The sequence below is a fragment of the Microcebus murinus genome, chromosome 18 (assembly GCF_040939455.1).
Source record: "Microcebus murinus isolate Inina chromosome 18, M.murinus_Inina_mat1.0, whole genome shotgun sequence".
Classification (NCBI taxonomy): Eukaryota; Metazoa; Chordata; class Mammalia; order Primates; family Cheirogaleidae; genus Microcebus; species Microcebus murinus.
In genome coordinates this window covers 41,865,129-41,887,087 of record NC_134121.1, presented here as the reverse complement: position 1 = coordinate 41,887,087, position 21,959 = coordinate 41,865,129, and the positions used below count along the sequence as shown (strand labels likewise).

Genomic DNA, 21,959 nt, shown 5'->3' with positions numbered 1-21,959 from the left:
AGCGAAAAGCCTCTGCACCTGGGGTGGGGAGGCCCTCTGGGGAGGTACTCCCTGGCTTGGGGGAGAGGGGGGAAGGAAGGTGTCATGGAAAGTCCCTGAAGGACACGGGGTGTTGAATTTGCTGTGGTTTTGTTTTTAACTCTGTCTTGACCTGTGAAGTAGGCAGCTGCCTCCCTTCCCCCAAATAACAGACCTTCCCCCAGAATAACACACATGCCCAAGGAAAGAGCACTGCAGTGGAAAGAGTGGAGGTTAGAGGGCCTGTGGGTGATGTCAGCTGCCCCCCTTCCCCAGGAGTGAGGGGGCAGGAAGCCCCAGAACAGCCTTTTCCCATCACCTCACCTCCCCCCAGCCCCCCAGGCCCCTGGCCCAGAAGAGCTGCCTAGTCAAATAAACCACAGCCCTGGGGGTGGCAGGTGGCTGGGAACTAGGGGGGCAGATGCCACCTCCTCCCCCAGGCTTGTCCTTCCACCAGCTCAATCCCCATCCCACCCCCACTGGAATTAGGTTCTCAGTACTTCCACCTCTCTCACTCACAGACCTTAACTGCCCCCCCCAGGCTCCTGGAGCCCTGGAAACCGTGCGTGTGTCTGGGGGGGGGGGCTGCAGGAAAGCAGGCAGAGGCGGTGAATCCAGCAAAGCTCCGAAGTCTCAAGCAAAAGACAGCCTGGTGCAGACTACAGGGGAGTAATGGGGACTCCTGGGTTTCAATCCTGGCCCTGCCACTCTCTGGGTTACCCCAGACACTTTACTTTCGCTCGCTGGGGCATGGATTTCCCCCTGGAGTCGGGGATCTCTGAAGTGCTTTCCAGGTGGCACTCTAAGCCTGGCCTCAGCCCCACTGCTGCAGCCAGGCAGGCTCCAGACTGTCCTCACGCTCCAGAAAAGGAGGTCCAGTTCTCTCTCTCTTCTCTCCCCACTAGACCTGGCCACTGGGAGGGAGGTGGAGCGCTGGAGCGTGATGGTGGCCGGTGATGTTCCCAAGAGGTCACTTTTCTTAACTGCTCTGTGAAATCCCAATCCTGGCCCACAAGAGTTAGGGAAGGCAGGGAGGTGACAGGCTCCTGTCCCCTCACCTGTGGAATTGTAGACGGCTCTCAATATGGGCGCTGAGGCTGGATCTGAACCCCGGCCCTTTCTCAGGCTCTTTTTCTTAATTCTGCCTAGACACAGACACCAGATTCCCGGCTGGGCCGCCTGGGAGAGAGAAGCGAGGCCGGCCGAGGGGGGAAGGGTGCGGTGCTGCGCGAGGTGGGAGCTGAGGGGGGTGTGACGGGAGGGGCAGCTGCACTTCTGAGAAACAGCTCGGCGTCTCTGCAGCCCGCAGCCTAACCCCCTGCCTGCGGCTTCACAGCTCGCTCCTCCTGCCGCCCACGCCGCTCGGGGCCTCTCCGGGGGTCGGCAGCCCCGGCGGAGGCGGCGGCGGCTGCTGGGGAGGAGCGGCAGCTCCGGGGACAGCGGAGTGGAACCCATGGGGGTGGAAAATGGGGCAAGGCGTGGGTCGCGTGACACCCCGGGAGTAAAAAGCCATCCCCCACGCGGGGTCCCGGGCGCTGGACCTCGGCATGCCCGCGTGTCCCCCGCCGCCCCCACCCAGGTACTGTCCCATCACAGCCGGAGCGGGATCCAGAAGTGAAACTGCTCCGGGTCACAGCACCGCGCCGCCGCCGCGCCCCGCCCCGCCCTTCCGGGCACAGCAGCCGTGCAGGATCTCCCAGCGCTCGGGCGGCTGCTGGGGAGGAAACGGGGGGGAAGGGAAGGGGAAGTGCCCCGCGGGCAGTCTGCAGAGCGCGGCCTCTCTCCTCGGGGGTGCCCGCCCGTAACCACGAGTGGGAACCTCGAGAGGCGCGACCTGAGCCCCGGGAGCGCAGCCCGCCGCGCCCGCACTTCCCGCGACGGCCGCTGGGTGTCACTGCAGCCGCGCGGCTGGGCCGGCTCGGGCGCCGTCGGGAGGCGGGGACGCGGGGTCCAGGGAGCGGGAGGACGAGGCCGCCGCGCGTGGGTGCCCGCGATGCTGGAGGGCGGCGCTCGCGCCTCACTCCACCCGCCTGGTCTCGGGAGGCGCCACCCTGCCCACCCACTCTCAACGAGGAGCAGGCGGACCCACGCTCCGCGGCGGCGGGATCGTGACTGGCGCCACGCGAGCCCCCTCCCGACGGCGCGTGGCCTTGTGGGGCCGAGTTTGAAGACGCCGGGCGCGGAAGCGCGCCCCCTGGCGAAGCCGGCCGGCCTCCCCGCACCCCGGGCGCAAGGAGCGCGTGGAGCCTGGCGCCTGTCCGCGCGCGGGCGGGGACGTTGGGGGCGGAAGAGCGGGCGGCCGGCGCAGATCACCTTGCGCACGTGCCCGGCGGGGACGGTCCCCCGTGCAACCTCACTCCTGCTTCACACTCCCTAACAAATCTTGGGTCACCTCTCACTCCTCTAGCCCCCAACACCAAGCTCATCCATTAGATGTATGGGTGGGTGGCTCCCCTTGAGAGGAGGGAACCCAAAGATAGGGAACCTGTTTGAGGACTGATGGGTGTAAGAGGGCCAGGGTGGCCCAAAACTGGGCAGAGAGCAGATCCCCTGGAATCATTTGGGTAATTGGAGTAGTGCCGGTAGGAATACCTGCCTCTGCCCTGTCCTGGAAAGTCTGACTCAGGGCGCAGAAATTGGGCAGGTAAATTGGGCAGATGAACATGCCCATTGGTCACCAGTTGGGGGCAGGAGGTGCGGGCGGCCCACTCCATCCCTGGAAACAACGTCCCCTTGAATTCTAATGTCACAGGGCCCAGTTCCACTTCTCACCATGAAGTGGCCCTTTGACCTCCCCGTCTCCCTCAGTCTCCTCCAAACCACCCCAAGATAAAGCCAATCCAAGTAAGAACAAACTGCTTACAACAAAAATGCAGCTCCAGCTAAACAGTCCACTCAGGTGCTCAGCTAAGAAAAACTCACCCCTTCCTTGGGGTAGGTGCAGCCCTGAAAAAGGCTGTAAGAATGCATCGTAGCTCAGCCCCACATGGGATTGAGTTTGAGGCCTCATCAGGGTCTGGTGTTAACACAACCCTGCTCAGCCCAGACAGCACCCTCACTTCCCAACACCCCTCCTTCCTGCATGCAGATCCTGGGGGACCTCAGCCCCCACTCCCTCTTTTCCCTCCTCTCCCAGCTCTGCTGGAAATTCAGAGTCCTCTGTCCTCTGTCGCCACTGCACACTCCCCTCTCAAGCCCCAAAGCTGAGGTTCTGCCCGCAGCACAGGACAGGAAAGCGGTCTCTGCCAACAGACTCCCACCACTGTGCACGTGGGACTAACCCTTGACCTCTGGGCCCCCTTTCTGTCTTTTGGACCAGATCAGTGTTTCATGAGTGGAAACATTTTCCCCAAGTACACCATAAGGCTGAACTTCCAGGTATAAAGGCAGTGCTTCCCCCAACCTGCCCCTTAAACCCTTGCTGGAACCCTTGGACTCTGTTAGAAAACTGCTTATGTGGACAGTTTGGAAGAAAGGATCCTTCCGAGTGGCCTCCAGCTCCCCTGCCTGTGTCCTGTCCTTTCTCCTTCCGTCCCTCCTCAGGGTGCCTGGCACTGGGGCACGAGGAAAGAGCCAAGCAGTGTCACTGACCTGAGGTTGAACCCTTGGGTCTATAGCAGGAGGCCCTCCACCCGTGAACTTGGATGATGCATAGATTTCAGTGAATGGGATGGGATGTCTGGGAATGCAGAGAGAGCATGAACTGGCCAGATCCTTGTCTGAATGCATCATCTAGGGAGGTGGGCTCCCCTAGAATCATGCACCATACCCTGTTCCCAGAGTCCAGGAAGTTGGCACCAGTCCTCCTGCCCTCCACACTTGAGCAGGCAGAGGGGCCAGCCCTGCAGCCACACCTTCCATGGAGCGCCTACCCTGTAGGCCCACAGCGCTGCCAGGGTGAGAAGCTCACACCAGCCACGCTACCCCTGGGAAGCTGGTGTCCATGATGCACTGCAAGCCGCTTAGGGCCAGCTCCCTAGATGTGAGCCCTGCATTGCCCTCTCTCATCGCCTGCATTCTCAGCAAGGGAAGATTGTGGGGAATTTCTATTTTCTTCCAAAGTCTTTTTCTGATTTCTGAAATATTTTTAATAAGCACGTATAATATTTATAATCAAATCCAACAAATCCATTTATTTTTATTTTTTTTGAGACAGATTCTCACTCTTGTTGCCCTGGCTAGAGTGGTGTGGCATCAGCCTAGCTCACAGCAACCTCAAACTCCTGGGATCAAGCGATCCTACTGCCTCAGCCTCCCAAGTAGCTGGGACTACCAGCATGCACCACCATGCCCCGCTAATTTTTTTCTATATATTTTTAGTTGGCCAATTAATTTCTTTCTATTTTTAGTAGAGACAGGATCTTGCTCTTGCTCAGGCTGTTCTCAAACTCCTGAGCTCAAATGATCTGCCCACCTTGGCCTCCTAGAGTGTTAGGATAACAGGTGTGAGCCACCACGCCCAGCCTATTTTTATTTTTTAGAGACAGGAATTCACTCTGTCGTCCATGCTGGAGTGCAGTGGCATCATCATAGCTCACTGTAGCCTCAAACTTCTGGGTTCAAGCGACCCTCCTCCTTCAGTCTCCTGAGTAGCTAGGACTACAGGCATGCACCACCAAGCCTGACTAATTTTTAAAAATTTTTTGTAAAGACGGGGGTCTCACTATGTTGCCCAGGCTGGTCTCAAATTCCTGGCCTCAAGTGATTGTCCCATCTCGGCCTGTAATCTCGGTGCTGAGATTACAGGTGTGAGCCACCACACATGGCCACATCAATTTTGAAAAGACAGTATTTGAGTTCCCAGCCCCTAGCCTCAGCTTCCCTCCCACCAGACCCGGTTTCCTCAGAACCACAAGCCTCCACCATCCAGCACTGCAGCTGTCCTTGGCAGCCCCATCTGCTGTCTGACCTCAGTAGGTCATGCTGCAGTCTCTTAGAGGGAAAGTGGCAGGCTTCCCACATCCCACAGGGGTCCCTCTGTGGGCTGGCCCTAAGTGGTCCCTGTCCCCCACATTCTTGGTTCCGGCATCTCTTCCATGAAGCCAGAAATCCCAGCCACTCCCCAAGGATGTCCTGCTGCCAATCTTTAGTGTCCAGCTCAGGGCCAAGTGCTGCCACCTCTAAGGGCTCCCAGCAGCCCAGGTTCCTCACGGTGGCCAGCACTTTGAAGGGAGGGGGCAGAGAACAAAGGCCAGGGCAGAGAGGGGCTGCATCCCAGCACCTGCAACTAGCCTGAGTCTGGCCTCTCTCCGTAATTCCCTCTGTGACCCCAGGTGGGTCACTCTCTTTCTTTGAGCCTCAGTTTCCCATTTATAAAGTGGGAAGGAAACCTCACAGTCTCCAATTAGCTGATTGACACAAAAAGGCTTTGTCCCCTGTCCAGTGCCTTGGGCTGTGAAGAGACATTGGATCTTTCTTTTGGGCAGCCTAACCCTGACCCCTTTCCTTTCCCCTCACCCCAGCCTGGACCCTGGCACCTGTAGCTTGGAAGTGGCCCTGGACATCTGTGGCCAGCGACACAGCCAGCATCAGCCAGTGATGGGGATGGTTCTGGAAGGTGACAGGCGGGAGGTTGCCCGGATCCTTGCCTCAAGTCAAGCTGAGAAGAAGCAAAGTCTGCCACCCTTCCCACACTGGGGCTGCGGCAGGTTCCAGGTTGGAGCGTGGATGAGGCCTCTGTGCCCACCTGTCTGCCAGGCCTGACTCCAAGCTCCCCAGCCTGGGATCAGCCAAGGAGGGGGTACCTTGGTCAGGAGTGGCTGTCAGGGCTGCCAAGCCTGGCCCAGGGGCTTGTTGCAGTGGCTGGACCTACTCAGAGTCGCCTCAGGACAACCCTCCTGGCCAGAGTCCAGAGCTCCCTGAGGGAGGACCCCTGTAGGCCACCACTGCTCTCACTGTAGCTGAGGAATTCCACCCAGAAGGCAGCTGGACAGGAGTAGCAGGATGTGCCCAGACACGGTGCCAGACCCAGGCTGAAATCCTGGCTCTTTTATGATTTGGGGCAGTGGTCCTCACTGAGCCATCACTTGGAAGTGATCCCACCTACAAAATGGGATTCCACCACCTCATGCCCAGTCAGTCTCAAAGATTTGGGAAGATTCATACCAAAAGTATCAGAAAAAAAAAAAAAGAAGATTTAGGGAGAGGGTCTCTATATTATAGGGTATGGTGTGGTGGCTCACACCTGTAATCCCAGCACTTTGGGAGGCCTAGGCAGGAGGATTGCTTGAGGCCAGGAGTTCAAGGCCAGCCCGGGCAATATAGTGAGACCCTGTTTCCATCCCCCCCCCCAAAATTTAAGTAAAAAAAAAAAATTATAGAATTTTCAAGCACATACAAAAGTAGGATAATTTATAAGTCCCCATGTTATGTTCCTATCACCAAGCTTCAACTAATATCAACTTGTGGTTGACCTGGGACTACAACCAAACTCTCTGCCATAACCTCTGGACTATTTTAAAAACAAAACTGAAACATCATGGCATTTACCCTACAAATACTTAAAAGTTTACCATAATTCCTTAATATCATCAAACATCTCATCAGAATTCAAATTTCCCCTAATAGCTCATAAATTTGCTTTTTACAGTTACTTTGGATTTGAATCAAATAAGGTCAACACAGCACCTATGACTGATGTATGTCTAAATTTCTTAAAATCTAGAGATTCCCCATCTTTTCTTTTCTTGTAATTTTGTTGTTGTTGAAGAAGAAACTAGGTTATCTGTTTTGGATTTTGGTAACTATTGTCCTCATGTGTCGTTTCACATGCTCCTCTGTTCCTTGTATTTCTGGTAGACTCGTCATTGGATCCAAGGAATCAGATTCTGACAAAAATAATACCTAGTGGGGTTCATATGTCTAGAAGGAGGGTCTGTCTCTGATTTGAGCAGCAGGCTCAGGTGTTTCCAATCTCATATAATACATTTATTATAGAGCCCCCGTAAGGTAAGAGCTCAAACCATAAAACTCTTAGACAAAAACATAGACTGAGTGAATAGTGGGCACAGGCCAGACCCCACAGGGTCAATCTGGGCTTAAGTGGAGGCACTCGACTTCAGCTAGCCAGGCCTTGCCAGACAGAACTCACAGGTGTAGAAAAAATAATCTTTATTGTCACTAGTATAAAACAGAGCAGATCAACTGGCCTCTCAGTCTGTACAAAGTGTGGCGCATAAGACCGCCTGGGTGGCCCCCATTTCTCCCATAATGCCCTGTCCCAGAGCAGAGCCCCAGGAGCTCCGAGAAGGGGAAGGGCCACCAGACACCTTCCCTGGAGGACAGGTGTCAAGGGTACACCAGTGGGGGGCCATTTTCTACCTGAGGGAGGCAGAGTAGCAGAGAAGGCTGGGTGAGCAGCCCTCCAATTACCCACCATCCCGTCCCCAGCTTCCGCACCCCGAGTCTGCTGGGTGTGTAGAGGGGCTGTGGGTGGCTCGGGCAGTGGTCAGAGGGCCACACGGGTACAGCAGTGGCGCAGCACGCATGGCAGGATGCCACGGTTCAGCTGGTGGAACTCCACGAGCTGCAGCAGGTCCGTGAAGCGGGTCTGGCCGTCATCCATGCTGAAGTACAGACGGCCCTCCTCCTCGCTCTGGGTACGGCAGAGCGGGTGGCAGGTGAGGGGCACGAGGTTTAAAGAGCTCCCTCCTGACTGGGGCTGAGGTCCCTCCCCATTTCTTGTGCGGGGAGAAAGGAGACACACTGGGGGCCAGGGAGCTTCTTGAGGGGCCAGATGAGGAGGACAGGGTGCTGGCGGGGCTGTGTCCCCTTGCGGGTCTCTGGGGACTCTCAGGGAAGGAGGCTACTACTCACCGGCAGGATGAGATAGTGCTTGACTTTCTGTAGGTGGCACAAAGAGAGGACAAAGCCCTGTGGGTTCCGCTGACTGTCCCGGACCAGGAACAGGCTGCCAGGAGACCGGAGATGGGGCAACATTACCCGAGGACACAGGGCTGCCACCTTGACCCCGGTCTCTCTTACCCCCCAGGTCTGTTGCCCCACCCGGCCCTGCCCCTTACCCGTCCACCAGGCCCTGCTGTCCGATGAGCCGCTGGCTCTCCTCCCGGGAAATGCGCCCGTGGAACCAGGGCTGGGTGCGGTGGATGGCTGGGGTGGGGGAAACAGATGGGCTGTCACTCGGGGCAGGGGACCCCCATGCTACCCCCTGGGGACTCCGGGCCGTCACCCACCTGCACTGAGGCTTGTGCCGGAGCATGGGGTAGGCAGGCTGAGGCGGTGGTTCGTCTTCTTCTGTGGAGAGTCAGGGTGTGGTTGGGGGTATTACCTGGCACCTCAAGAATGTAGAGCACCCTTCCCCTGCTGGGGGGCCTCTCCTTATTCCCCTCGTCCTCCTCTTCCTCCCTCCCATTCCACAGAAACCCATATGGAGAAGAGCACCCAGCACAAACACGCGGATGGGTGCGGGCCCCTCACCCTCCAGGCCTGGGCCTCCTCCAGGGCTGCACTCAGAGCTTCCCGGGGGTTCTCGATGACACGCCCAGCATGGCCAGAGAAGTCCATGGCCACCAGGGTATTATCCGAGACGCTCCTCTGGAGATGGGATAGGATGGGGAGGAGAGAGGTCAGAGCAGGGTCCAGGTATCCCTGGGACAGGGTCTGGGCGTCCAACCCCCACCTAATGCCCCCGTGCACACTCACCAAGGGTGGCGAACCCAAACCAGATGGGCGCAGGTGGCGAGACTGTGCCTGCTGATAATTCTTATACAGCTGCACCCCGTACTGTGGGTGGGGGAGAAAGAGGGAAGAAAGACCTCCTGAGATCCAGAGGTCCTGGGGGCTGGGCTGTGGCACCTCCCCAGCTAGCACTCGCCAAGGGCAGGGCTGTTTCTGCCCTGGGATAGGAGCTTCTTGAAGCCGAGCTGTGACTCCAGCCTGGGCCTGGGGGTTCTCAGAGAGCAGGGCTGTGATGCCCTCCTCATTCTGGAGACTTCCTGAGAGCAGAACTATGACTCCTCTCCACAATGGGGATCCCTCGGGTGGGGCCAGCCCCCCACGCCACCCCCAGGGCCTCACCTTGAAGAGGCGGAAGGCCGCCAGCCAGCAGGCACGGCTCTGCTCGTCCTCACTGCAGAAGATCCAGAGCCCCTTGTGGCCATTTCGAAGCTTGTTGGGCTGTGGGCAGAGGAAACCGGCTGGTCTCACATCTGCCTCAAGGGCCAGATGTCTGTCCCTGGTCTCCACAGGGGAGGGCAAGACCCAAGGAGTCTCCAGCAAAAAGAAGGATCTGGGTGTCCCAGATGGAGCTCAGAAGCCCCAGGTAGGACCCTGGGGCCTGAGAAGCTCCTGCTCCCCCTGAGGCCAGGCCAGGCCAGGGTCTTCACCTTGACACAGAAGCCGTATTCCGTGGGCATCCCGTAGAGCTTGCGGCCCTGAGTCACCACGTACACGTTGGACTCGTTCACGTCTGCCACGTACTGCAGGTGTCTCGGATCCTGGGTGGCATGAGTGAGGGGGACTTGGTACAGGCAGACCCCCTCTGTCTGCTACTGTACCCCACCCAAGCTGGGTGGGAAGATTTCAGGACCAGAGAGGGGCAAGGAAGTGCCCTGGGTCACCTGAACTCAGACTTGGGCAAGTGGAGCCAGGACCTGAACTCTGGTCACCTGCCCTTTCTCCTGGGCCAGGTGAGCTGGACAGGGGTGGGAGCAGGAGCGGGAAACTGGAGGCAGACACGCTGGGGGTGAGGAGAAGGGCCCAGAGGTTCCAACAGGGAAGCAGCACTCGAGGGGCTGCAGCTGACACTCTCAGGACCTCACCTTGGAGGTGCCCTTGGTGGAGTAATAGAGACCAGACCGGCGCAGGAAGCAGAAAAAGCGTTTCCAAAGCTTGCGTCCCGACCCACGCAGCTGCAGGAAGCCCTGGATCTCGGGGAAGCTGCCTGCATTCAGGAAGTTCTGGGGCCAGAGGAGAGTGGAGGAGGGTGAGAGGCCTGACCTCTGCCCTTCCCCTCCACCCTCAGGTTTTCATGAGGACTCCACATGCATTTCTTGTCCCCATTTAACAGATGGAGACACTGATGCCCGCGCAGGGAAAGTGACTTGTCCACAGTCACATAGGACCGTGGCTGGGCTCTTTCAACCACATAGAGAGAGGCACAGGGCTTAAAGGCAGAGAAGCACTGGGCAATTCTGAGGAGTCATGAATATGCAGTGAAATCAGGGTCCCCTCACCTGGATGAGGTCCTCATGGGATACATCTGTCTGTGCATCAAGACAGCTGGACACCATCTTTTCTGGGAATAGGGAATGCTGGGTAGAGGGGAGAAAAGGATCAGGGGTTAGGGCTCAAGAGTCCAGGCTGGGAATTGGGGTGCCCCAGTGCCCAGACCCCACGCACACTCACTGGGGAGCTCTTGAACAGCTCGTACTTGGCAAAGTTTTTCCGGAAGACGAAGCGGCTGTCTCCACCCACGGGCCAGGAGGCCTGCACTTCCACCATGGACTCGTGGTCCTCCAAACACCGCTCTGGGGGCAAGGGCAAAAAGCAGGGGTTAGTGGAGACCAAGCAGATCTCCCGGATGAGCCGCGTGCCTAGCCCAGAACGTGAGGCATTGCCCACCGGCCCAGGCAGCTCCTGCACCCAACTCACCCAGCGCTAGGTGGGGGTGGCACTCCACCAGCCCCCAGGTCTCGTCGCTCAGGGCGTGAGCTCGCTGCACCAGCATTTCGCACATGTGGCGGGCCGTGGCACCCGCGGCCACCTCCACAGACCTGCAGGCCCCGTCCTCACTGTACACTTTTACTACCTGCTGCCAGGAATCGCAGATGACTTGAGAGAGGGCAAAGGGTGATTCGTGCCCCTTCCCCACCTGCTGTGCCTCAGGGACCCTGGACCAAGAGCGCCCCCACCTCCACTGAAGTGGCACTGTATCTACCCCGGTACCCCTGCCTGCCCTTCTGAGGGATAACTCACATGGGGGCGGCTGGCATCTCGAGGGAGCAGCCCCCTTGCACTGGAGGATCCCCGAAGAATGGGAGCCTGGGAAGGAGGGCTGCAGAGCTCGGGGAAGGGGTTGGGGATGGAGGGTAGAGAGGTTGCTCGCAGTTCCTCCTCTCGAAGTTTCCTGGGTGGAGGAGAGAGGTGCGGAAAGTGAGGAATTGGCTGTGGTCCTCTGCGTATCATCCTCCCCTCACCGCCCCCACCCCAGGCCATCACCCCATTGTACCTGCTGGTTGGGATGGGCAGAGGCTGGGACCTCTTCACCTCCCCAGGCAGAGGAGTGTCAGGGGGTGGGGGGGTCCCAGGAGGGGTCCCAGGGTCTGGGCACTGGTCTTCTGGGGAGCTACTAAGCTGCGGTGGAGACAGGTCCAGCTCCATGGCATCTGAGGGAGAAGACAGGGCTGAATGCAGCCATTTGTGCGCCCTGGTCCTGGGGACAGGGACCAAGAGGATCCAGACTTCCCAACCTCACAGGCTGTCAGGGTGCCCTCAGAGTTTACATAGCACCTCACTGCTCCCCTCCAACTGGAGTTTCCCTGGAGCCCTTTGGGAAGGATAGAATTAGCCCCATTTTACAAAAGGGGACACTGAATCCCTGAGAAGGAAGCATTCTTGCCCCCAGTGACAGGTGAGTCAGGGAGCAGAACCTGTGGCTGGACTCCAATACAGTGCTCTTTCTTTAGTCCAAAGTTGCTCAGGGGAAAAATTCAGAAGGTTCCCCCACCTCTGCCACCCCCTGCCATAGCCTGGCAGCAGTAACAGCATGACCTACAGACTGTCTGGGGCTCGGCTCTCAGTATCAGGGCAAACCTCCAAGTTTGGGGCACTCAGTCTGCCAGGCTCTGTCCCGGGTTTTCCAGCACTTAGCTGCCAGAGCCAGCTGCCAGAGCCTATTGTAGTCACGCCTGCCCAGGTGATGAGTGATGCACAAAGGAGGAGATGGGAAGGACAGGAACCAGGAAGGCAGGAGGGCGGCTAGGCTGTGGCTCTTGCCCCAGCAGCCCCCAAACTTTGTGTGCCCTCTTCAGGCCATCCTCCTGCCCAACTCTTCCCTGAAGCCCCCAGTGCTAGAGCCACCTCCTCTGAGAAGCCTTCCTAGATTTTCCACATTGAGACTGAAAAAGACTACTGAGCACTGTGCTGGTGCCTCTGCACCAATTACTATGCACCTGTCCTGTCCATCCACTAGTCTGAGGGCACCTGGAACCCCCAGGCAGAGCCAGCATCTTACCCACATCTTATCACCCACTAGGGCCGCACAGGCACTCAGGACAAGGAAGGAAGGGAGAGACAGGGCAAAGCTGCCCACTACCGGTAGAGGCAATGTCAGCCCCTCCTCGCCAGGAACCAAGCAGATCCCTTTGGCTGGGCTGAGACCTGGGAGAACCCAGGAGAACTTGCCAATCCCAGCCCCCAGCCTGTTCTCAGCACACAGGGTCAGTACTGTGAGGCTGCCTGGGGTACCTGGGATTGATCCCCCAGAATGGATCAGGCACCTGACCCTTTAGTGAGGGTATAAGGGGATTTGGGGGACAGGTGAGTCAGGGTGGGGCGGGACAGCACTGCCTGGGGCTCTCCATTCAACCTTGACTCATCTGCACAACTTCCTGGCTTAGGAGAAACACAAACAACCCTGCCTCTACCCTCCACCCCGCCCCCCCCACTCCCCAACCTACTGGTAGCCTGGGAGGAATGGGGGAGGCAAAGGGCCGGGACAAGACGGGGGAGGAGGACGAGGGGCCTGAGGCTCCTCTGACATCATCTCCTCCTCCTCAACCTTGGCCTACCTCCAGTCCAGGTGGACCTGCAATCTGCCCACCCCCAGTCACAAGCCACCAACCAGCCAGGCAGCCCCCTCACCTGGAAGGAGAGAGGAAATACCCGGCCTGGATTCAGAGGCCCATTTGGAGTGAGGCTGACCTCCCAGAGGTGCCCCTACCTAATCAAAGCAGCCCTTGGAGCTCCCAGCCCTGGTCTGGGACCTAATAAGTTTTCATTCTGCTGCTAGGTGCCCCTAGCACTCAGGCCCAGGGGGACTTGTCCACCTTACCCTGGGGGGATGAGGTCCAACCTAACACACTCTCACTGGTTTCCTGGCCAGAAGGGTACCACAAAAGCAGCAGTGGAAAGTCAAATCGCCCAGGATGCCAGACGGACTGGCAACAGGGCAAAAGGCCGGGGAGGGAGCTCAGGGTCCTGCCAGGGTGGACAAGACACATCCACCATCCAACATCAACAGGTACCAAGACACAAAGCCCCACTCCCACCCTGTCTAGCCTCAGGCAAACAGCCCTGTTGCCTTCATTCCAAGGAGGACTGGGGGAGGGGCTACTCTGGCCACACTTTCCTGGAAGTCAGAAAGCTACAGTGGGGTGGGAGGAGAAATAGAGGATGCTGAGGGGCTTGTAAGGGGGGAGGCAGTGGATTTAAATCAGATTAGAATCTGGCATCAGAGGTGAGGGCGGACCCACTCAAGACTGAGGTTTGGCATTCAGACCCCTCTAAGGCTAGAGAGGAGTGGAACAGTCAAGACCAAAGGGAAATGGGGGAGGAGAACGGGGTCCTAGCTTTGGGTCTGGGCAGCTCCCTCTAGAGAGATCTGGAGTTTTCGTACTGAGGAGCTAGGAAAGCTTCTGTTGGAGAAACGACCCCCACAATCAATTTGTCCCTCAATCGCAACTCGGGCTGTCCGGGCCATGGCTTCCCCAACTGCTTCTCCAGCACCAGAGACTCCAGCCCCACCCTCGTTCCCGCCCTCCCAACCTCCTTGTTTACTTCCTGAATCTAGCCCCACCTGGCTGGCCCCTAGGGCGAGTGGCCGGGCGCAGAGATCAGGGCCAACAGTAAACAACCCTGCTTCCCAGGGTTGGGGGAAGGGCTGGCGGGGCGGAGGCTTGGGCTGGGGGGCCTGATGTAGCCAGAGGGGCCCCCACTTGGCCCAGCACTCCACGCCCCATCTCCACCAGGATTTACTGCAGTGGGGGAGGCTCAACCTTTGGGGAAACACTTAGGGTGCAGGGCCCAGGTGAGAAAACCCTAGGTAACCCAGAGTTGAAGGGAGGAACCCTGAGGCCCCGCCCACTCCCTCACTGTGGAAGATATACCCAATGGGGGGGCAGCTCTTTTAAAGTTTAATTTGGGAAGAATGCTGGAGTGTCTGTGGGGTTAATCATTACAGGCTATCTTCGCGGAGGTTCTCCCTCCCCACTCCACACACAGCAGGATATCAAGAGGAGAGGGGAGGGGGGCAAGGGCAATATACGTAACCTTAACATTTGTACCCCCACAGTATGCTGGGAAAAAAAAAATAAATAAATAAAAGAGAGGGGGGAGCAGAGTCCAAGACAGGCGACCGAGAGAGGGCATTCCTGGGGGACAACGGGTCTGGGAGGAGTCCCACCTAGTGGACAGGTGCATTCTGTCCCTAACCTGCCAGGGAGACCCAGCCCCAGAACCTGGGTCTTTCCCCAGCCTCAAGAAACAGACAAAATCATCCTTCCCCCTCCCCTCTGCGCTGCAGACCCCCTCATCCACCGGTCTTGCCTTCCAGCCCACCTCATGCTGAAGCCAGCAGGGGCCCCTTGGCCCACCCCGCCCCCACCCTCCCATCTGAGCGGACAGGACGCTGTGTTCCGGAGCAGGGAATCCAATCAGGCGAGATGGAGCTTCAGCAATAGAGAATTCCTTTCCTTTCCTGCCCTCCAAATTGGACGGTGCCCCCCTCCCGCGGAGACGCCTGTTCTTAGTAGAGACTCGGGGACACCCAAACTGAGGTAGAAGCGGGCTGAGCTCTCTCAGCATTCGGACACCGTCCTAGCTTTCTGGGTGCGTGGGGAGGGGCCAGTTTCAGCGGGAAAGCCGAGTCTCCCGGGGAGAGAATCGGGTCTCCCCAGGCTCATCCGCCGGCTCGGGCGAGCGTCCACGGAGGGAGGGAGGCTCCGAGGAGGGCAGGGAACGAGAATGGGGAGGACGGGGCGGCCGGTGAGGAGGGGGCGGGACGGGGGATTGCGGAAAAGAGAAAGTGAGAGGCCGCCAGAGTAGCAGAGCTGGAGACCGGATCTTTCTGTGGTGACCCCAGACCTGCCTGTGCACGCCACCCTCAAGGGAAAGTGCCCGCTTTGGTCCTTACCTGGACCCTGGGCGTCAATACACCTGGCTGGGGCCACCTGCTTAAGGAGGGAGACGCCAGGCCCTTAACTACCTGTCCCCTTCTTGCCCCCGCCCCTGGCCTGACATCACCGGGAGGGGAAGGGGAGGGGGAGAGCCAGGTGGCCGCCGGTCCTACCCACCTGGGCAGCCAGCCAGTTCGACCAAGAGACGGGCATAACCTGGGGCCCTGGTGCGGCTGGGGGTAGGAGCAGGCAGTCGTCTGAGACCGACCTCGGTCCCCTTACCTGGAGGAGCCCCAGCAGGAGTTGCAGGACACTGGGTCCAAAGTCTGGCTCTGTCTAGGGACCCTAGATACCTGGATTTTATTTCAAATCCACGCCCGCTTCTCGACGTGTGGTAGGAGGGTGTCCCGACTTTGGATGAAGAAGTCGGGGGCTGGGGGGAGCCCTGTGTGTCCAGATTCCAGGCCCAAGGAAACTAAAATTATCCTGAGCAGATGGGGGCGGAGCCTGGGGGAGGTGCGGGGAGGAGGAAGCACGGGACGAGGGGGCGGAGACTCCTGACACTACGCCAACTGGGCTTGTTTTTGCCCTTCTTAGCCTGGCAGCAGGTGTCAGGGGAGGGTACAGGTGCCCGGGGAGAGGCAGGGAAGACAGAGGGACCGAACAGCAGCGAGAGAGAAGATCAAGAGTCCACGGTGGCTCACGCCTGTAATCCTAGCAGTTTGGGAGGCCGAGGAGGGCGGATTGCTCGAGGTCAGGAGTTCGAAACCAGCCTGAGTAAGAGCGAGACCCCGTCTGTACTATAACTAGAGAGAAATTAATTGGCCAACTAATATATATAGAAAAAATTAGCCGGGCATGGTGGCGCATGCCTGTAGTCCCAGCTACTCAGGAGGCTGAGGCAGAAGGATCGCTTGAGCCCTGGAGTTTGAGGTTTATGTGAGCCAGGCTGGGCAACAAAGCAGCACTCTGTCTCAAAAAAAAAAAAAAGAGTCCTGACTAGGCCAGGCGTGGTGGCTCACGCCTGTAATCCCAGCACTCTGGGAGGCCGAAGCGGGCGGATTGCTCGAGGTCAGGAGTTCGAAACCAGCCTGAGCAAGAGCGAGACCCCGTCTCTACTATAAATAGAAAGAAATTAATTGGCCAACTAATATATATAGAAAAAAAACTAGCCGGGCATGGTGGTGCATGCCTGTAGTCCCAGCTACTCAGGAGGCTGAGGCAGGAGGATTGCTTGAGCTCAGGAGTGTGAGGTTGCTGTGAGCTAGGCTGACGCCAGGGCACTCACTCTAGCCTGGGCAAGAAAGCGAGATTCTGTCTCAAAAAAAAAAAAAAAAAAAAAGAGTCCTGACTACCCTGGGGGGAAGGGGCTGGGGGCTGGAAGGTAAGGGGAAATGGCCACGCCCACTCTTCGCTACACCCCTTCCCCAAATCTAGTCTGTTCATTGGCCAAGCTAGGGGGCCCGTCTGCAGTTCTGGGTCCCACCCACTTGGGCAAAGGGCACTCTGCGAAAGAGGGAAGCCAGCCAGAGAGGAGTCTGGCAACATGGCCTGCCCCTTGACTTCCAGACACTGTCTGGCCTCCCTCAGAGGCACCTGGTGTATGTCCCCACTTCTGAGCAAAGTCCAGGGACTTGACTTCCCCTTTTAAAATCGATGAGGTTAGGCAAGGTCGCACAGTGGGAGGAGCCACAGTGATCTACCCAAAGCTCTGGACCGGGCACCAGGGGACTCATCCTAGAGGGATCATTTTAGCTCCCTGGTTGAGCACATGGCAGACACAGGGGACCGGGGAAGAAGGCCGAGATCAAAGGCTGCGGCCACCTCCCAGCTTGATGTGGGTGACAGTTGGGAAAACAAATAATCCACAGGCTGATAAGAGGTCTGCCCTGGGGGAGCACAGAGGAGTGGCTCCAGCCTCAACTTTCTCCAAACTGAGTTTTCCTTGAAAAACCGGTATGAGTGGGCCAGGCAGAGGTGGGGGAGGGGGTAAGGTCACCTGGGCCATGGAGCAGCTTGTGTAAAGGCAGAGTAGACAAAACTCATTCATTTACGTATGTGTTAAGTATCCACTATATGGCAGCCCCATTTGGGAGCTGGGGATACAGTGGTGAGCAACAAAAACAGACCGCACCCTGATCCTCATGCAGCTCAGCCAAGGAGACTGACGTTAATCAAAGAATCACACAAATAAGAAATGACAGTTGACATCTACGCTGGGAGAATGACTCACACAAGGAGTTAGGGAAGACTTCTTTGTGGAAGTGACAATTGAGCAGAGGAGAAACTAGCTCAGGTGAGGAGGGGGTTGGGATTGGTGAATGGGAAGGGGGTATCACCTTCCACAATGAGGGAACAAGTATGCTTGGCAGGAGGAGACACAGCATGCAGAGGCAGAGAGTAGGGAGGGGTGGAGGATAAGGGAGGGAGAAGAGGCCACACAGGTGAGCTGGGCAGGTGTGGTAGGTGTGGAGAAAGGCAGCTGTGCTTCTGAAAGTGGCCTGTGATCACCGGCCTCAAAATCTCCCTAAACTTGTGTGAAAAACAGATCCTTGGGCCTCTCCCCAGCTACTGAATCTCAGTCTCTGGGGCTGAGACCCAGGAATGTGTGGTATTGACAAGCCCTCAGGTGGCTTTTCTGCAAACTGGGTTTGAGTCATCCATCCTGTTTGTCCAGACTGGCAGTAATGGGCAGGGGCTAGACCCTGCAGGTTCTATCTGGACTTAGGTAGAGCCACAGAGGAGTGGGCAAATTTACATTTTGAAAATATCACTCTGCATGTTGAAGGGATGGAAAAGGGATGGAAAAGGAGGTTGACTCAGAGGGCTGAGTGCTGTAGGATTTCATTTAAATGGATTTCTGGAGGGGGTAGAACTATAAGGACAGAAAGCAGATTGTGGCTGGGGAGGAGGGAGAGCAGTTGACAGTAGGGGGCACAGGGATTTGTGGGAAGTAATGGAGCCATTCTGTATCTTGGTCGTGGTGGATGCACAACTGTGTGTGTAAGGGGGAGGGGGGCATGGGCAATATATGTAACCTTAACACTTGTACCCCCATAATACGCTAAAATAAAAAAATAAAATAAAATAAACAACTGTGTGTGTAAGGCAGGACTCACAGAAAGGTGTGCTCAAGAAGATGAATTTTACTGTGTATAAGTTGTATCTTAATTTTTTAAATAAAAAAAGAATATATTTATAGATCAATGAAATAGAATCAGGAGTCCAAATATAAACCATTGCATTTCTAGTCAATTGATTTTTGACAAAGGTGCCAAGAGAATTTGATGGGGAAAAGGGTAATCTTTTCAATAAATGGTCCTGTGGCAATTGATCCCACATGCTAAAAGATGAATTTAGATCCTTACCACACATAATGCACAAAAAATAACTTAAAATAGATTGTACACCTAAATGTAAGAGCTAAAACTATAAAACTTCTAGAAGAAACCATGGGAGAGAATCTTCATGATCTTGGGTAGACAAGCAAAAGAGCAACTGACAAAAAAAAATTGATAAATTAGACTTCATCAAAATTTAAAACTTTGAACCTCAAAAGACACTATTAAAAAAAACTAGCCAAAGACAGGGAGAAAATACTTGTAAATCACATATGAGATTAGGGACTTTATACCAAAAATATATAAAGAAGTTCTTACAAATCAATAATAAAGAGACAATCCAATTAAATATGGGTAAGACTTGAATAGATGTTTCTTCAAATAATATTATATACATGAATGACTAATAACTGCGTGAAAAAACGCTCAACATAATTAGTCATTAGAGAAATGCAAATTAAAACCACAATGATATACTATCTCATGCTCACTAGGATGGTTATAATCAAAGAGACAAATGACAAGTATTAGTGAGGATATGGAGAAACAAATCCTTACATATTGTTGGTGGGAATGTAAAATAGTATAGCCATGTTGAAAAAGAGCTTGGCAGTCTCTTAAAGAGTTAAACATAAACTTACCATATAACCCAGCAATTCTACTCCTAGGAATCTACCCAAGATAAATGAAAACATATATCCACACAAAGAAACCTACATGAACATTCATAGCAGCATTGTTCAAAATAGACAAAAACTGTAAACCCAACCGTCCATCAACCGGTGAATAGATAAACAAAATGTGGCATACTCGTGCAATACCACTCAGCAATAAAAAGGAACAAACTACTGGTAAGTGACACAGCACTGGTGAACCTCAAAGAAACGTTATACAGAGTGAAAGAAGCCAGAAACAAAAGATCACATACTGCTTGATTCTGTTTATATGAAACATCCAGAAAAGGCAAATTTGTGGAGAAAGAAAGCAGATCAGTGTTTGCCTAGGGCTGGAGTTGGAGGCTAGATTGTCCACAGTCAGGAGGGACCTTATCAGGTTGATGGAAACGTTCTGTAACTGGATTGGGATGATGGTTGCGCAACTGTACAAATCACTGAATTGTCGGAAAATGAACAGTTTAAGGGGATACTAGAGTAAGTGACCTGTCAGGATACTATATCGGTACTCCGGGGCAGGGAAAATACAGCAAGAACTTAGGGAACCTCCATTCCCAGAGTTGGAAAATGGCAATGATGATGCGAGCCCTCTCCTCTAGTGAGCGGCGAGGGCGAAACGGGGGAAGTGCAGAAGCGGGGTGCCAGTGATGTGAGGCCTGAGGAGCAGACAGTTGCAAAAGATGGGAAAAGGCAGTCTAGAGCTTCGGAGTCAAAAGCATTCAGGTGTGCAACTATGGGATGGTTTCAGGTATCATCAGCATGTTAGCAAGAAATGGCAACTATTACATCAGTCCACACACACACCCATCTCCAAACTGCTTGCCCCACCACTTTCTTTTCCTTTTGTAAAATGGAAAGCACCTTTTAGTCTAAGATATTTTATTAGATTAAATAAGACCACGAAACCCGGCGGACACCAGCTACGGGGCAAGCCCGGCACCCCGGGGACCCCCGCCAGGGAAAGTCTGGACGGTTGGTCCAGCCCCAGCGGACCGAATGCTCCAGCTGCGGGATAGGGTCAAACGCAGCAGCAGCCGCGGCCTGCAGGGGGCGTCCGGACGCAACGCGCGGGCCCGCCCCGTCACGTGCCCACGACGTCACGTCACACCCGGAAGCAGAGGCCTGAGCAGAGCCGGCAGCGATGAGTGGGGAGCCGGGGCAGCTGTCCGTAGCGCCCCCTCCCGGGGAGGTCGAGCCGGGCAGTGGGGTCCGCATCGTGGTGGAGTATTGGTGAGCGGCTCCGGCTGGAAAACCCTCCCCACCCCACCCCCGGCCGGACGGAGATGAGTCCACGGACGGCCCCTCCCCCGAAACCCCAGCCCACTCCAGATCTCTTCTCCCCAGTGAACCCTGTGGCTTCGAGGCGACCTACCTGGAGCTGGCGAGTGCGGTGAAGGAGCAGTACCCTGGCATCGAGATCGAGTCGCGCCTGGGGGGCACAGGTGAGGGCCGGAGAACACTTGCTGAGTCAATGTTATAAATCCCAGCTCTGCCACTTTCTAGCTCTTGACTTCGGCTGCTTTATGTAAAGTGTCCCGCAGTGTCTGGCACTTGGTAAGATATCCAGCCAACATGAGTCCCCTTCCATAGGGAGGGGGTCACAGATGAGGCCTGTAGGGAAAAACCGATTAGACTGCAAAAGTATAGGGTTGTAGGGGAGGGAGCCCTTCATTGAGTGACAGACACGCAGGTGAGGCCTCCTGTAGGTTCATTCGAGTTGACCTAGGGTTGGGGAATGGCTTTAGGAAACACAAATGAGTTTCTAATGGGACCGACAGGGACTTGAAGGAGCCTGCGTGAAGTCTTAGGTGGCGGGAGGGGCCTTTGGAGGTCCTCCCCTGACTTGTGCCTCTGTTGTCAGCATACAATTTATTCATTTGTTTCATACCAGGAGCCTTTGAGATCGAGATCAATGGACAGCTGGTGTTCTCCAAGCTGGAGAACGGGGGCTTTCCTTATGAGAAAGATGTGAGTATTTGCAGTGTTGGGAGGACCCCTGGGTCACCCTACCTGAACAATACATCATCCCATCATTCCACATCTCTCCCCTCTAGCTCATTGAAGCCATCCGAAAAGCCAGTAATGGAGAACCCCTAGAAAAGATCACCAACAGCCGTCCCCCCTGCATCATCCTATGACTACATGTGACTCTGGGTTCCTGCTCTGTTCTGAGGTCCAAGCCTTGGTCTCCCGTTTGGTCCTGCCGGGAGCTTCCCCTGCCTCTTTTCTCTTCGCTCCTGGCAGCTAAGAGACCGTGGCCTCTACTTTGCCCCTTTGGGTACAAGGAGGGAATAGAAGCTTCTGTGGTTTTGGGGTAGGAGAGAGATGCTCTCCATGGACATTTCCACAACCACCTGATACCCCCTTCCCTTTTGTGGATCTGTGCCCACAAAAGTCCAGTCCTCTCCCCATCTTGGCAGTACCTGTCAGATGTCACAGTAGATCTAATTTATTCTCCCCTAGTCCTGGGCAATGTCAGCTATTGGCAATAAAGTGGTACTACAAACACTTGTGCCAACTAGTGTGTGTGTGTGTTTGTATGCCCAGTCTGGGAGTGTAGAGGACCACCAGGATGGCTGTGCTGGGTGGGTGGGCTTTTTCTGGACAGCTACTTACTAGTTCAATGAGCTCCTCTCTCAGCCAAGGCAAGGAAAATGGGTCCCACAGTAGACAGTGCCTCTTTCCCCCTTCTGGTCCACCTCCCTTAGCCACAGGGGGGAGATTACCCCATGCTGGTGCGTGGCCTTAGGACTTATTAGTTTATTCTAAGTAAGAATGATCTGGTTGTCAAAGGACTCTCAGATCAGAACCCCAACTTCTGAGTCTCCCCAACCCAAAAGCCAGGGAACTGG

The 21,959-nt window shown here is 55.8% G+C and overlaps 2 protein-coding genes across 5 annotated transcripts; one reads left to right on the top strand and one right to left on the bottom strand.

Annotated features, from left to right (window-relative positions):
• Positions 1-7,111: 7,111 nt before the first annotated feature.
• Positions 7,112-15,578, bottom strand: GRB7 (growth factor receptor bound protein 7). 4 transcript variants are annotated; one of them, XM_012765893.3, is made up of 15 exons: positions 15,375-15,578; positions 11,207-11,363; positions 10,954-11,104; positions 10,630-10,789; positions 10,384-10,505; positions 10,212-10,289; positions 9,798-9,935; positions 9,363-9,473; positions 9,055-9,153; positions 8,680-8,760; positions 8,455-8,571; positions 8,211-8,271; positions 8,040-8,127; positions 7,834-7,927; positions 7,112-7,612 (listed from the first exon to the last, which is right to left on the bottom strand). In XM_012765893.3, the coding sequence occupies exons 2-15, from the start codon at positions 11,356-11,358 to the stop codon at positions 7,466-7,468; spliced, it is 1,599 nt and encodes a 532-aa protein (XP_012621347.1). In that variant the 5' UTR covers positions 11,359-11,363; positions 15,375-15,578; the 3' UTR covers positions 7,112-7,465. The 4 variants fall into 4 exon arrangements, with proteins under 4 accessions (XP_012621347.1, XP_075850660.1, XP_012621346.1 ...); XM_075994545.1 differs by lacking the exon at positions 15,375-15,578 and adding an exon at positions 15,270-15,350; XM_012765892.3 differs by lacking the exon at positions 15,375-15,578 and adding an exon at positions 15,110-15,214.
• A 4,618-nt stretch (positions 15,579-20,196) lies between these two features.
• Positions 20,197-21,615, top strand: MIEN1 (migration and invasion enhancer 1). The gene is made up of 4 exons (XM_012765898.2): positions 20,197-20,337; positions 20,452-20,549; positions 20,999-21,075; positions 21,162-21,615. The coding sequence occupies exons 1-4, from the start codon at positions 20,249-20,251 to the stop codon at positions 21,243-21,245; spliced, it is 348 nt and encodes a 115-aa protein (XP_012621352.2). The 5' UTR covers positions 20,197-20,248; the 3' UTR covers positions 21,246-21,615.
• Positions 21,616-21,959: the final 344 nt, after the last annotated feature.

What these genes read in the sequence shown, in the direction of transcription:
- MIEN1 (XM_012765898.2), top strand. Translation starts at nt 20,249, where the DNA reads ATGAGTGGGGAGCCGGGGCAGCTGTCCGTAGCGCCCCCTCCCGGGGAG. An exon ending in GTCGCGCCTGGGGGGCACAG is followed by an intron (nt 20,550 to 20,998) that starts GTGAGGGCCGGA and finishes GTTTCATACCAG; the next exon opens with GAGCCTTTGAGATCGAGATC. An exon ending in GCTTTCCTTATGAGAAAGAT is followed by an intron (nt 21,076 to 21,161) that starts GTGAGTATTTGC and finishes TCTCCCCTCTAG; the next exon opens with CTCATTGAAGCCATCCGAAA.
- GRB7 (XM_012765893.3), bottom strand. Translation starts at nt 11,358, where the DNA reads ATGGAGCTGGACCTGTCTCCACCGCAGCTTAGTAGCTCCCCAGAAGAC. An exon ending in AGCTGTTCAAGAGCTCCCCA is followed by an intron (nt 10,290 to 10,383) that starts GTGAGTGTGCGT and finishes CCCTCTACCCAG; the next exon opens with CATTCCCTATTCCCAGAAAA. An exon ending in AGCACTATCTCATCCTGCCG is followed by an intron (nt 7,613 to 7,833) that starts GTGAGTAGTAGC and finishes TGCCGTACCCAG; the next exon opens with AGCGAGGAGGAGGGCCGTCT.